Source organism: Cucurbita moschata, unplaced genomic scaffold, assembly GCF_002738365.1.
Source record: "Cucurbita moschata cultivar Rifu unplaced genomic scaffold, Cmos_1.0 Cmo_Scf00032, whole genome shotgun sequence".
NCBI lineage: Eukaryota > Viridiplantae > Streptophyta > Magnoliopsida > Cucurbitales > Cucurbitaceae > Cucurbita > Cucurbita moschata.
The window spans coordinates 1,876,623-1,891,062 of NW_019268548.1; the positions used below are offsets into that span (position 1 = coordinate 1,876,623).

The following is a 14,440-nucleotide window of genomic DNA, read 5'->3' on the forward strand; positions in this document are numbered from 1 at the left end:
GGGTTAATTAATTACTAATATTACCCTAACTCACCAGATTTAATTCATACTTTATTATTAATTAACATGCCTACCGTCTTTAAAATATATATATAAAAAGCATCTTAATCCATTATTTCTTTATATCCCACAACTGTCGTATTATTTTTTTAATTTAATAAATTTATAAAATTAATAAAATCTTACAAATTTAAAGAGTTAATAGATATAATTAGACCATTTAAAATAAATATTAGAGAATAAATTTATAATATTTTGAGATATAGTTTATATATATATATATATATAATTTCCTTATTGGACCGTTATCATGCATTAATTTCCATCTGGGTGACTTTCTATTTTAATTTTTTGAGTTCCTAACAGGGATTAATGCCTAACATTCACCATATTTTGGCAACCTCAATTTGTTACCAAAAATATGATTCAAACTAAATGATTTTGACATCTCATTTCTCACATCGCACGCACAGCTAACGAACGCAGTATTTTTTATAAGAATGTCAAAATTTCTCTCTAATAAATTTATTTTAAAATTACGAAGTTAATGACATATATATAACATAACAGATTAAAATAGACAATATAACAATATATATTAGCAATGGACTTCGAGCTATTACATCAATCAATTTTTACTTAAAATCAAATAAATTGGGAATTTAAAAAATTACACGAAAATATGTTTATATATATATATATATATATTAGATATTTATTATGCATTTTAGAATTTATAAAAAAATAAAAAAAAATAGTATTCCAGGTTGGCCCATGTTCTGCAAAATCTTTACTTGAAATAAATAATTATTTAATAGTTACATTATTGCAAATATAAAGTGGAAAAGTTCACTTATATTTCTCTGCACGAGACGTCCAAATTTTAATGTTTGGGAGAGAAAAGGAAGAAAAAAAAATTAGAAATTAAATTATTTTATTAAAAGGTGTTTTGCTGACAGATTTAATATGTACGAACCAATAATTTGAGTCAATATTATTAATTTATTAAAAATATATGAATTTTGTAATAACACTTGATTTAAGTTTATTAACAAATTCATAATTTTACAATTTTATCCACTCAACCATTTAAACATAATGTGTGTAGAATTTTGAGTTATTTCAAATTCTATTAAATTTTAAATAAACTTTATTGTTAATTACTATATGAAATTGAATAATATTTTTTTATCCCAAAATAGTCATATTTTAGCATATTTTCTAAAATTTTAAATTAAATATTTAAAATATATTTAGTTATTGAGTGACGCGACGGTAAACTATATGGGTCAAACCGACAGTCAATTATTTTAGCCCATTCCATTCAAACAGGCATAAAAGGAAATAAATATATTTTTTTTTTCTTTAATTTTGTAAAGGGAAAATGATGAAACAAAATGTAGTGTATGTCTATTGAGCTAGTCTTCCACGTCGGATAAACTTTAATAAAGAATTCGCCTGCCAATGCCCTATAATATATTTGTTTTACACGTCATCAACCAAATTACATTAAATAATAATTTTTAACTTTCCCGTCTACAATTTCCTTTCGATAAAATTAATAAATGGAAGAAAGAAAAAAAAAATTATTTTATTATAAAATTGTGTCGAAAATTTAACTAATTAATAAATATGATTGAAGATATACAACTTAATCTTAAATTAATTTAAGTGAACGAGAATGATGTTACGACAGCGTGCTTTTAATAAAAAGATTACATTTTTAATCCACCGACTTTGAAAAGTGTACTATTTAGTCGACCTCTTCTCTTAATAAATAATAAATAATAGGTATTAGTCCATTTGCAAAAATAATAATAATTTTTATAATTGTTATACATAACAATAATTCTTATAATTAATAAAAAGCCACTTTGGACAAAGTTTTTTTGTCTGATTGCAAATCTATATAAGAAGATATATAAAACTAATAAAATTCGTTAAATTTGTAATGTCAATAATATTCTTTTTAATTTTTTTAATATGGCCCGTTATCGTCTTTTGATATTCCGTTTATACTAAGCATTGATTTAGCGTCTCATTCTCAAGATTCAGATCTTAAAATATGGATTTAACACTTGATGACTCGATAATTTTTCTACATCTTCGTGTCACGATCACACAATTTATTTTTTTGTAACGTGTTTTGTTTTTACTCACAAAATTTTTTTATTGAAATAAATTATAATTGAGCTACTAAAAAGAAAGTACACTTTTTTTAATATAATTAATGGACTCGAAGTCGTATTAAATTTTAAAATATTTTAATGCGTAGACAAGTAAGAGAAGGAACCATTTTTTGAGTGAGTGATGACTGTGCAAAAGGAGTAAAATGAAATTTTAATTTTAATTGCATTTGCTTTTTCCATTCATAATCTTATCCCTCATAAAGAGCTTTTTTTTTTCTATGGTGAAGGAATTAGGTATGAATCTTATGAAAAGCAAATACTTTATCCAATTTTTATTTTATTTTATGTTTATTAAAAGTAACGTTGATTCGGTCGAAATATATATATATATATATGGATTTCTTTTTCCAACTTTATCCTTCGTTATCATAAAAAGCTTTCATAATCTTCGATGACTTCCGTAGCTTATAAGCAGAAAATTGCTATCATGTAACAAATTTTTATCAGTATAATTACCAATAAGGACGATACCAATCATTTATGAATACATTACACATTCATTATTCTCTTTATAATATTCGAACACCAAATTAGTTTAAAATTTCTCAAATTGACAACCATCACCAAAGACTATCATATTTTAAATTGGAACTCTCCTTTTTCACCATTATATAACTTTTGACCTATAAAATACCACATTATTTCGCGTGACGTCATCGCATTAATGAATTCAATAATATGGATCACATTGGCACTCTCCAATTCTTTAAATTATAACCTTCTTATTTGATCCATTGCCTGTATGGTTCCGAGGAAACATGTTTGTTTTTTCCGAACATGTTTATTAAAATAAGTAAAAAGACGAATATATTTTAAAATTTTTATTATTATAATTTTAAGATTCATAAAATAAAATAATACATGTAGAATATATATTAGGGGAGAATATATTGGATTTTAATATGTGATTCGCATATTCCAATTGGCTCAAGCTAAAAGACACGAGAGTTTTGCCAAAATCAACGGGTTGTATTTTAAGTGGGATTTAGTGCGTTTTGAAATAAGAGGTTTAATTATTGTTTTTTTTTTTTAATATTTGAAATGAAAAAAAAAAAAAAAAAAACCATAGTTTTATCACGTTCACAAAAAAAAAAAAAATTATTAAAATAAATTAAAAATTTGTTATTATGGCTCATATTTTAATATTAAATTATAATGTCCCAAATTGGAGAAGGAGGCCCAAGTTGAAGCCCATGATTGGTCTAATACAATTAAATTTTCGTTTTTCTCCTCATTACTAAGGCCCACTAAAATCTTCCTCCACTAATTCTCAATAATATAATATTATATATATATATATATATAATAATTATACGTTTCAAAAATAATAATTAATGAATATATTTCAAATATATATTAATAACTATTATGAGTATGGTGAAACAATACGTAAATTAATTAATTTATCGGATATTAAAGGTTGAGAAGAAACATTAATTTTGGTTATGTTTTTTACGTCCATAGCTTATAATAAAATATGAGATATAAGACCCACAAGAAAAACAATGAATAAAGAAATAATTTTAGAAAAATAGAAGATTGGTTGGCTTTTCGAGACGACAAAAGGATGAGAAGATTTTGACGACATGTCGTTCTCCCAGCCGCTTGTTTCAAACCTCACCATACATAAAGGCATGGGATGGGAACTAAGATATAATGCTCCATGATAACGACACTTCATCTTCATTGTTTTTATCACCAACCAACAAAATTGAAAAAAAAAAATGTTTTTTTTTTCTTTTACGAGTGAAATCACACGTTGATTAGAGAGGGGACAGAACATTGTTTTTAATTGGATACAAAGCTTCACCAATACTCGTTTTAAAATTCTTGAAGAAAAACCCATAAATAAAAAATGCAAAGAAAATAATATCTGTTGGTGATAGATTTGAGCCACGTCGTTTTAATTGAATGAGAACTAAATTAAAAAATATATTTTGTCTTTTTCTTGCACGATGAAATTTGAGACATGTCTTTATATTCTCTTCCATCTCTCTTCATCTTATTCTCCATTTAAATCAATCATTACTTTCTTTTTTTTTCCTTTTTTGGCTAATACTTTTCCACTATTTTTTTAAAAAATTGAAACCCGAAAATTAAATATTAAAAAGGAGAAGAAAAAAAAACTTAATTATTTAATAATGTTTTTTTTTTTTTTTGCATTCTCAAATGTCAAAAAAAATATACTTTAATTATGAAGAAGACTATTTAAGATAATTTTAATTATGAATATCATGAATAACTTCTTTAAAATGTGATTGGAAGAGAAGGCAAAATGGAAAGAAATTATAGGGACTTATGTTTTGTGGGTAATATTGACTTTGTGGGTTTTTTAATTATTATTTTTATTTTTATGGTGCCATTTTTAGTGGTTATAGTTTTTTTTTTTTTTCTCATTATTAAACAACAAAATTACGATTTTGACTTTTTCTTCCTTTTTCTAATGCATTTTCAATTGGTTGAAGAAAATGTGGTTTCCTTTTCTCTGAAGGTTTCAAAAGTCAAATGAGATTTTAATTTTTAAAAATTATAATAATAAACACCACATGAATAATATAAAACTAAGGTTTATTTTAATTGGATTAAATTATATCATTTTTACTTTAAAAATAACCACTTCATTATAAATCTGATGAATTAATATAAAATGAGTAATTCATCCCAAATATATATTTTTGTAAATAATTAATTAAATAAACATATTTGATTAATTAGCTTATAAAACAATAACTTGTTAAGGCGATGATTAATAGGTAGTCTAAAAAAGATGGTCGGTCACACAATGACCAAACACAAGCAAAGATAAAGAGACACCATGGATGAATTATAAGTTATATCTACTTAACTTGCAATTTCAAATCACCCCACGAAATGGAAAGTGTTTCTTATAATTAGGCCCAATAGCCCACTCGACCAAGACTTGCCATAGTTAATTTGGCAAGACGAAGCCCAATTTGGCAATGTTCTTGCCATCTTGACAAATAGAAAGTAAGTTTGACAAGATGGCAAGTGTTATATGAATACAACTCTCCACAATGGTACGATATTGTCCACTTTAAACATAAGCTCTCATGGCTTTGCTTTGGGCTTCCCAAAAGGCCTCATACCCATAGAGATAGTATTCTTAAGATTATAAACCCATGATCATTCCCTAATTTAGGGGACATGGGACTTTCATCCAACGACAACCAGAATATTTGCTTAATTTTGTTCACTTGAGTGGAAGAACTGCGCAAGAGTTATTGAAATGAATCAAGTAATGAAAACAGTTGTTTAGAAGAATCCAGCAAACTATCAGAAGAGCTCTTCAAAATTTCAAAGAAAGGCAAACTTCTCTTCCATTTAAAAAATGTTTGGTGAAAGTAAAAGCTACTGGCTTTGTCATCACTTCCAAAAATGTAGATATTGAAGAACTCTTCATTCACTATAATCATACCCTTCATCGTCATCCAGCTCCATTTCAGCATCATCACCCCTGCCCATGAGGGTTAGAAACAGTAGAACTGCCACTACCTGTGCGCCTACAAAATACTTGCCTCTCCTTTTGAATGTTTTCTCCTCTTCCGTCTTTTCTTTCTTCTGCTTGCTCTTCGGCTTTGAGCCTGATGAATGATGCAACAAATATATTGAGAAAATAATTGATTTCCTATCTTATCTTGGTGCATTTGAAAGTAAATTCACATTGTAATTTCACTTTGTTGGGCATTCAATGCCTAGAAACTTGGAATAGAAATGATCTTCCAGGTATCCAAAGAAAAACTAAAAGGATTTTCAAGATTAAAGAAATCAACGACTGTATTGGATTTCATATGTTGAAAAAAAAAAGAAGAGCACCCAAAATCACAGTCCATCATCCTAAGAAGAGTATGGTGCCCATTCAATAGGACTGAATTTAGACTGGTGAATGGATACAATGTGTTCGGTGATATATCGTCGTAGACGAGTGGAAAAAAAGGATTCGCAAAATATATGGAACTATCTTCTTCATTCCACAATACAATTCTCACCACAAAGGAAGAAAGAGAGAGGATAGAAACATCAGAGGAACAACAGAGATGATGCATATAAGTATAATACCAAATATTTTTAAAGTGAACAACTACAATAATGGATGAACAAATGAAGATCATAGAGTGCCTCTAGCAAACAAATTAAGGAATAAGGACTATTGGAAATGCATTAACAACATAACATCATGGCCCTCGTTCAATAAACTAATTTCATCAAGTGTAAAGAAGAAAACATTTGATAGCAAGTATAAAATATCTTACTCCAGTTATAAGGACCCCTTCTTGGTGCTGATGACGAAGCCCCTGAACTGGAACGCGCAGAAGAAGATGATGGTAACGATGAAGTATCAACTTCTATCAACTCTGTCATACATTTTTCAGCATATCGTACGAGGTTACTATGCTCTAAAAGCTTACTGCGAAGCACTGACGTTTCCTACATAGTAGAGAATACCAACAAGGCCCAGAGTAAGAACTTCATTTAAGTTGAGAAGAAAGAAAGAAAGAAAGAAAACAATGTTTGGAATAATGCACTGTCTATCATACAAAGATCAAGGTCCGTTAAGCGGGATATTTTAATAAGATGTGGGTGGAAATTAATGCAGTAAGGTATCGATATATTGTTATATTTTTCAATGATAAAACAGTTAATTGGTGAAAGACAAGATTCAAAAGTAGGAAAGAAAAATTCCGGCACCTTAACTATGAGAAATCACTTCATGATTTATAAACATATTATATATTGTATAACTTCGTAAGATGATCATTTAAAAACATGTTATTACTTCTTAAAAGTAATACCAATAACTGTATCTCAAGATATGCTTAAGGATCCATCGATATAAAGATGTTATCGGAAATCAAGATCGAGATATGGAAGTCGATTAGATGGAAAAAAACATATGAAAAACTGCAAATAATTGTTCTTATGACCTCCATTTCTCTAAAGATAAGAGAGCTACTACTACTGAACAATTAACATTTTAAAAGAATAAGAAACATTCAACTACAACAACTGAAGAATGATCTGAAAATAACTCACCGGTAGTACTTGAAGAGTGAATAGTAGATGCCCAAGAACAAGTGCATCTAAACTTGAAGGCCTACAATATAACAAAGTGATGCATTATCAAATTATTAGGAAGGTTAAAGAAGGATATAATATACAACAAGAGATTCACCTGTTCTCAAATAAAAAATTCTGGTCTCCTAATCTAGTTGACAAAGCTCCATAAGCAAGATTTGCATTTCTATAAATCTGTCAGCCAATAAATGAACTCAATTCGCGATATCAAGAAACAGGGGACAAATTTGAAAGAGCCCTTCATCGATCACTCTCTACCAATTGAATTGATGTTCAAGTAGTAAGAAAAAGAAGATTTATAACCTGTTCTTCTCTTCGCTCAGCATTTTCTTTGTCAATCCCAAGTTGGAGCTTCGCAAAGTGTACTTTCTTAAAATACAGAACCTTTCCAATCGGCCAGGGAAGATCAGAATAATAGACCTTTTGAGCAGAACCACCATCAGTTCCCAACCAAAGCTCGTACATGACTGCATCTGCAAGCCACGAACTAACCATAGATTTTGCAGATACCCATTCCGGAACCGAGAGAAACTCGGTGTCGAGATCAAGAATACCATCCTGTCTTAAACACTCAATGACCCCACCCCTCTCGTTATTGTACGCCACATAGTTACCAGTTTCAACATAAGGAATTATATCTGCCAGAGAAAAACAGATGCCATACTTGTTAATTCACTGGAAATGGAAAAGGAATCTAAATCCTTTGCCAGTCTATACACCTCCAGCCATGAAATCAGTAGCGAAACTAACTACACATATGAAAGAACAAAAAAGAAGGAAGGAATTAGGGCATAGACATGGTAGATTACCAGACTCGGGGTAGATGAGATTGAAATCCAAGTGGAAATGGAGATTGGCCAATTTTAGGTAGATATAAACCGGCAAGCAATCTGGGCATCCAGTGGGCAGATTGAAACACGGTTTCCTCGCAATCAAAGTCAACCCTTCTTCTCCCCTTCCACTCATTTGCTCCATAAACGGAGAATCTCTGCAACCACTGTAAATTAGTTTCAGGTCGAAGGGTTTTAGGAGGGCCAATTTAGAAGAAGGGGCTTTTATGTTCTTCCAACCAAAACGATACTTTCTCTAATATTCCTTTTATTATTATTATTATTATTATTATTTATTTTAACGTTTTTATTTGTTTATTTATTATTATTTACGATAATTATTGTTTTGATTTCTAAATTATACCAAATATCTCTAAAATTCAACGTTCAATTATATTTACAAATTTTTAAATCTTCTTCTTAATTTTACATCACTTATTAATTCAATTTTAAGTATTTAGGAAATTAAATATATTTCATTTCAACTAAAAACTTAGCTCCTAATTTATCATATCTATTTATAGGAATAATATTTTAATATTATTATGTGTTTAATAGATTATGAAGCATACATTATATTCGAATCATATCGTTAACATTATTGTCTACCAACTATATGGTATGAAATTTGTAACAGTCCAAGTTCACCGTTTGTAGATATTGCCTTGTAAGATCCCACATCTGTTGGGGAAGAGAACAAAACATTATTTATAAGGGGGTAGAAACCTCTTTCTTAGTAGATACATTTTAAAAACTTTGATCGAAATTCGAAATAAAAACCCAAAAAAGACAATATCTGCTACAAACTGTATCAATGTTAGATACTGGGCAGTCAGCGAAGACACTGGACCCCTAAGGGGGTGGGTTGTGAGATTCCACATCTAACGGTCAGCGAGGAGCAACGAAACATTGCTTATACCTCTCTCTAGAAATCACGTTTTAAAAACTGATGACGATCTAAAATGGACAATATGGGCCGGTACAAAATTAGTTGATTCTTTTTATCTTATAAACATGACAATATATCCCTCATCACTAGAAATGTTACTATGGTCACAATTTTTGAAGTATCAAACATCTTATAATTTGCTAATGTCAAATTTCTATTATTATATTATGTGTTTGAAGAACCAAGCAGGAATAATCCAACCATATTTGAACAGAATCTTCCACAGTTTCTGAAGAAAGGTGGTTACTTTTGGGGGGGAACTGTACTGTGAAGCGTTAACATAATACGAGCAAATGGAATTAGCATAAGACCCAATTAGACCAATGGATTTCAGAACTGATTCAACAATGGCAAAAAATAAAACCTCCAAACAGCGATGCAAAAAGAGGAGAGAGAGTTGCTTCCTATTGCGAAGCCCCACCGTTGGCTTTTTGGCTGTGTGCTTGAATAATGGACGGTGATCGACCTTTCTCTCTCCGTCTTAGCAGCCAATCCTCACACCGCGGAGGTCAGCCAACCCATTTGCCATTTGCGATCCCCTCACCAACCGATTTCATACCTTTTCATTCTTTATTGCTTTCTTTTCTCCTTCATTTCAAATGCAGAGCTAATGCATTATTCTGTGAAGAAACAAGGGATTTCATTGTAATGAGTAAACCCCACCATTCTTAATTACGATTTACTGGTACCCATCTCCATGTTCTCTTGTTTGTGTTTTTTTTTTTTTTTTTCTTTTCTTTTTCGCTATCATACTGTTTATTTCATCTAATTTTACCCTTTACTGTTGTAAATTTGAGATGTGATTAATTGCGTCCATACTCTAAGGAATCTCCTGCTTTTCTCTCATTGATTAGAGAGCAGAATTTCATTCAAAATTCATCTGGGTGATGTGGGTTTAGCGGTGAAAAGGTTAATCCCTGTTATTTTACCTCGTGGGGTGGCTTTTTTTTGTTGTAGTTAGTGATATGCACGCCTGTCCTTAATCATTCCCTCCATATTCTCTCTCTGAATTTGTTATTCATATCATTTCTTCTTCTTCCTCATTTCTCTCTTTGTCCTTGCCTTCTTCCCCTGTACTGGGTTGTGAAGATTCTACAAATTCCATTAGCTTCTACAAGCTGGGATTGGATCTGGGTGTGTGTCCATTTTCCTGTTATTCATCTCCTTGAAGTTTATTCAATCAGGTACTTCAATATTTTGGCATTTTCATTTTTCTTTGGATTTTCCTAATCAAATCCAATAAGTTATTCCCTTTTCAATTCCTTTGTTCCTTGTACATTGCCTTCGTGGGATATGCTTGTCACATGTAGTAGAAGTAAGTAGTCTTTTCTTTGTTGAGCCTGAATATTTTGTTAATAAAATGTTTGATCTCCGTTATGGTATATATCAAATTGAGGAATGTAAGTATCCAGTTGATCGGATATGCATACTCCACAGCGCGTTCAGCTTCCATGGGTTAGAATTTTGAAATTCGAATGCTGGGAAGATCATATCATGTGCTGTTGAAAATTTTATATATTTTTCTGGGTACACTAAATTTGTTTTTAATTTCCGAGTGTTTGATTCATACCTTTTATGCTTGGGAACGTACATGCTTACATTCACAAGTAGGAAAAGATGGTAAGTTTTGCCTATGCTGCAACCATTTATCTCATTAGGATCAATAGGATACAAGAATATGCAGAAGAAGGGTGAATTCTTGGAGTGAGCTAGGTGAGTGGTTTAGGATTTTGTTGATGCTAGCTTGCCCTGCATCAAAGGAATATATCTTTGTGAAAGCACAATAGAGTGATAAGCTTTAGTTGGATGGTACGTTTTTGTTTGTGCAATATAGGAGTGGAAGAAAATTGGGGTAGCTCGATTCTTTGAAATGGCTGCAATTTGGAAAGAAATTGGTGGTGGAAGCGGAGATGGAGAATATATCGGAATAGAGCAAGAGAATGAAGGAGATTGATTAGGGATGCACCTATAACAATCCAAGCCCACCACTAACAGAATATATCGGGATAGGACGGTGTGCCAGCGAGGATGCTGGGCTCCGAAGGAGGTGATTGTGAGATCCCACGTCGGTTGGAGAGGGGAACAAAAACATTCTTTATAAGAGTGTGGAAACCTCTCTCTAGTAGACGCCTTTTAAAAACCTTGAGGGGAAGTCCGAAAGGGAAGGCTCAAAGAAGACAATATCTGCTAGCGGTGGTCTTGGGCTGTTACAAATGGTATCAAAGCACTGACACATCGCTCCGAAGGGGGTGGACACGAGGCAGTGTGTCAACAAGGACGCTGGGCCCCGAAGGGGGGTGGATTGTGAGATCCCACATCGGTTGGGGAGGAGAACGAAGCATTCTTTATAAGGGTGTGGAAACCTCTCCCTAACAGACACATTTTAAAAACCTTAAGTGAAACCTCAAAAGGGAAAGCCCAAAGAAGACAATATCTGCTAGCAGTGGTCTTGGGCCTAGTTGTAACTTGCAACGAGTTCTTCTTCATTATATTTTTTTGGTTTAAAAGGGAACTCCACCTTGTGATATAATTACTTTTGACTTTTAGCTTGTCTCGATTCAATGATCTGTCACATTTGAGACCGACTTTATGTGCCCGAAAGTCGCAGGTAACAATAGAGGTGTGGATATAACATGGCGGTCTCTATGAGAAATTTAGACCAAGCTTTTCAAGGTGCTGGCCAGAAAGCGTATCCTTATGTAATGTGACATAAAGCATGCTTATATTAGTACTTTTGTGGTTTATGTTTTGTAGTTTCTAGTAAATTTAGCTCATGAGGTAAATACTTTTCCTTAGGCAGTTGGTAACATTTTCTAATATGCCAAGTTTACACAGTTAAAATAAATTAACAGCAACAGTTGATAAAATCCATATCTTCAATCACTTTATAACCTGATTTAGTACAATTGCTTCATCTCCTGCATCTGCAAGTTTGTATGTTATTTTCCTTGACAATACACAGTGGGGTTGAAGTATGGCGCATCGAGAATTCCCGCCCTGTTCTTGTACCAAAATCATCTCACGGAAAATTTTTCATGGGAGATTCCTATATAGTCCTCGAGGCAAGTGGCTTTTGTTTAGTTTCTTACCATTTGCTTTGTTCTTTATGAAAATATCAAAATGTTAACTTCTCATATCTTCTTTTGGTCCTTAGTTCTTAAATTAGTTTTCATGCGATCCGTCTCGTTGCATCTAGTTCAATAAAGGTTAGATGCTAGAAGGATGAAGGAAAGAGACTAGAGGTGTGGATACCTCTCCCTAGCATATGCATTTTAAAAACCTTGAGAGAAAGCCCAAAGAGTACAATATCTGCTAGCGGTGAGCTTGGGTTGTTACAGTTGGTATCAGAGGGCGATGTGCCAGCGTGGAGGCCGAGCCCTGAAAAGGGGTGAACACGAGGCAGTGTACCAGTAAGGATGCTGAGCCACAAAGGGGAGTGGATTGGGGGGTCCACATCGATTAGAGAAGGGAACGAGTGCCAAGCGTAGTGAGAACGCTGGGCCCAAAGGGGGTTAGGTTATGAGGTCCCACATCGGTTGGAGAGAGGAACGAAGCATTCTTTATCAGAGTGTGGAAACCTTTCCCTAGCAGACGCATTTTAAAAACCTTGAGGGGAAGCCCAAAGAGTACAATATTTGCTAGCAGTGAGCTTGGGTGGTGGGCTTTTAGCATACCTGGATTTGAGGACTTAAAACCTATTACAGTTATCCCATCCTCATTCCGTTTCTTCTTTAAAATAATCCCTCTGTGCTGTATCTTATAAGGAATTGCAATCATTTTGATGAAGTAACTGTAACCTGCTATTACAGCAGCATCCGAACATTAAAGGAAGAGGAAAAAAAGAACCCTTTTGGTTCTTGGTACCTGCAGTGATTCCTGTATTTTATTTATTCATTGCAGACCTCATCCTTAAAAAATGGTACTTTGCGGCATGATATTCATTATTGGCTTGGTAAGGATACCACTCAGGTTAGTTCAAATCAATCAGTTATTCTCTGGTGGTTATTTCTTGGTTTTCCAATTTAACTTTCAAGACCTGTCAATTTAGGATGAAGCTGGTACTGCAGCCATCAAAACCGTTGAATTGGATGCAGCCCTTGGAGGACGTGCTGTCCAGTACCGTGAAGTGCAAGGTTACGAGACAGAGAAGTTCTTATCATATTTCAAACCGTGCATTATACCACAAGAAGGCGGAATTTCCTCTGGCTTCAAACATGCCAAGGCTGAAGAACACCGCACTCGGTTGTATGTTTGCAAAGGAAAACGAGTTGTTCATGTTAAAGAGGCAAGCCTAATCTCATATACTCAAGCTGATAAGGAATTAGCCTTCTCCATTTGCTAAGTTCTTCGTTCTGTTAGCAGGTTCCTTTTGCTCGATCTTCACTTAATCATGATAGTATTTTCATTCTTGATACCAAGTCTAAAATATTCCAATTCAATGGATCCAACTCATCCATTCAAGAGAGAGCCAAAGCATTGGAAGTAGTTCAATACATTAAAGATACATATCATGACGGAAAATGTGAGATAGCCGCCGTTGGTAAGTAACACAAAAATCGTGAGGTGGACGGCGATAGTTATTTGATTAATTTTTTCATTACAAGTTTGATTTACTATGTTTGAAAGCTCATAGTTTCTACATTGTCATACAGAGGATGGCAGAATGATGGCAGATGCTGAAACAGGGGAATTTTGGAGTTTATTTGGTGGTTTTGCTCCACTTCCAAGAAAAGTAGCCGGTGGAGGTGATAAAATGGTCGGTTCACATCCAACAAAACTACTATGGTAATATGTTTCCTTTTTTTAAAATTACTTTTACATTTCATCCTTTAAAGTATGAACAAATTTTGGTATAATTCTTGGTTGTTTTAATGTTTTATTGAACTAGTTAATGATGTAGTTCTGAAAGTAGTATGTATGTGTTTGAAGTGTTAAGAAGGGCGACCCCGAACCTGTTGAGGCTGATTCTTTAACTAGGGCGCTGTTAGCTTCAAATAAATGTTACATTCTTGATAGCGGGACAGAAGTTTTTATATGGATGGGAAGAAATACCTCTCTTGAAGAAAGGAAAAATTCCAGCAGAGCTGCAGAAGTAATTCCCTACACCGTCCTAGTTGATTTCTTAAAGTTCATTTGAAGACTTGTGATTTTGATATCTCTCCTTGTTGTGGATAGGAGCTAGTTAGCGGTCCTGATCGTCCACAATCGCACATAATGCGGGTGGCTGAAGGCTTCGAACCTATTGTGTTCCAAGCTAAGTTTGATTCGTGGCCTCGAGCAGCTGCTGTGGCTGTGTCAGAGGATGGTAGAGGGAAGGTTGCTGGTTAGTATGAAGTTCTTTGATTCATGGTTTTTTTTTTTTTTTTTTTTTTTTTTTT

The 14,440-nt window shown here is 32.8% G+C and overlaps 2 protein-coding genes across 7 annotated transcripts in view; one reads left to right on the top strand and one right to left on the bottom strand.

Annotated features, from left to right (window-relative positions):
- Positions 1-5,443: 5,443 nt before the first annotated feature.
- Positions 5,444-8,352, bottom strand: LOC111430148 (mitochondrial outer membrane import complex protein METAXIN-like). Its single transcript, XM_023066327.1, has 6 exons — positions 8,093-8,352; positions 7,587-7,921; positions 7,381-7,457; positions 7,242-7,302; positions 6,461-6,635; positions 5,444-5,791 (listed from the first exon to the last, which is right to left on the bottom strand). The coding sequence occupies exons 1-6, from the start codon at positions 8,256-8,258 to the stop codon at positions 5,607-5,609; spliced, it is 999 nt and encodes a 332-aa protein (XP_022922095.1). The 5' UTR covers positions 8,259-8,352; the 3' UTR covers positions 5,444-5,606.
- A 1,073-nt stretch (positions 8,353-9,425) lies between these two features.
- Positions 9,426-14,440, top strand: part of LOC111429715 (villin-4-like) — a 10,183-nt gene continuing 5,168 nt past the window's right edge. The window contains exons 1-10 of one of the 6 annotated variants that reach the window (XM_023065665.1): positions 9,426-9,747; positions 10,152-10,246; positions 11,665-11,751; positions 12,025-12,124; positions 12,963-13,031; positions 13,111-13,347; positions 13,425-13,602; positions 13,715-13,847; positions 13,992-14,154; positions 14,238-14,385. In XM_023065665.1, the coding sequence (XP_022921433.1) occupies positions 11,696-11,751; positions 12,025-12,124; positions 12,963-13,031; positions 13,111-13,347; positions 13,425-13,602; positions 13,715-13,847; positions 13,992-14,154; positions 14,238-14,385 (1,084 nt within the window). In that variant the 5' untranslated portion in view covers positions 9,426-9,747; positions 10,152-10,246; positions 11,665-11,695. Of the gene's footprint in view, positions 9,748-9,783; positions 10,247-11,664; positions 11,752-12,024; positions 12,125-12,962; positions 13,032-13,110; positions 13,348-13,424; positions 13,603-13,714; positions 13,848-13,991; positions 14,155-14,237; positions 14,386-14,440 lie in introns of those variants that run through there. The other 5 variants (XM_023065666.1, XM_023065668.1, XM_023065670.1 and 2 more) reach the window with 5 other exon arrangements.

Bases quoted from the DNA above. Each gene is read 5' to 3' on its own strand.
- LOC111430148 (XM_023066327.1), bottom strand. From the start codon at position 8,258: ATGGAGCAAATGAGTGGAAGGGGAGAAGAAGGGTTGACTTTGATTGCG. The intron at 7,458-7,586 runs GTTATAAATCTT...ATTGGCTGACAG, and splicing joins CTGAGCGAAGAGAAGAACAG to ATTTATAGAAATGCAAATCT. The intron at 5,792-6,460 runs GTAAGATATTTT...ATCATTCATCAG, and splicing joins AAGGGGTCCTTATAACTGGA to GCTCAAAGCCGAAGAGCAAG.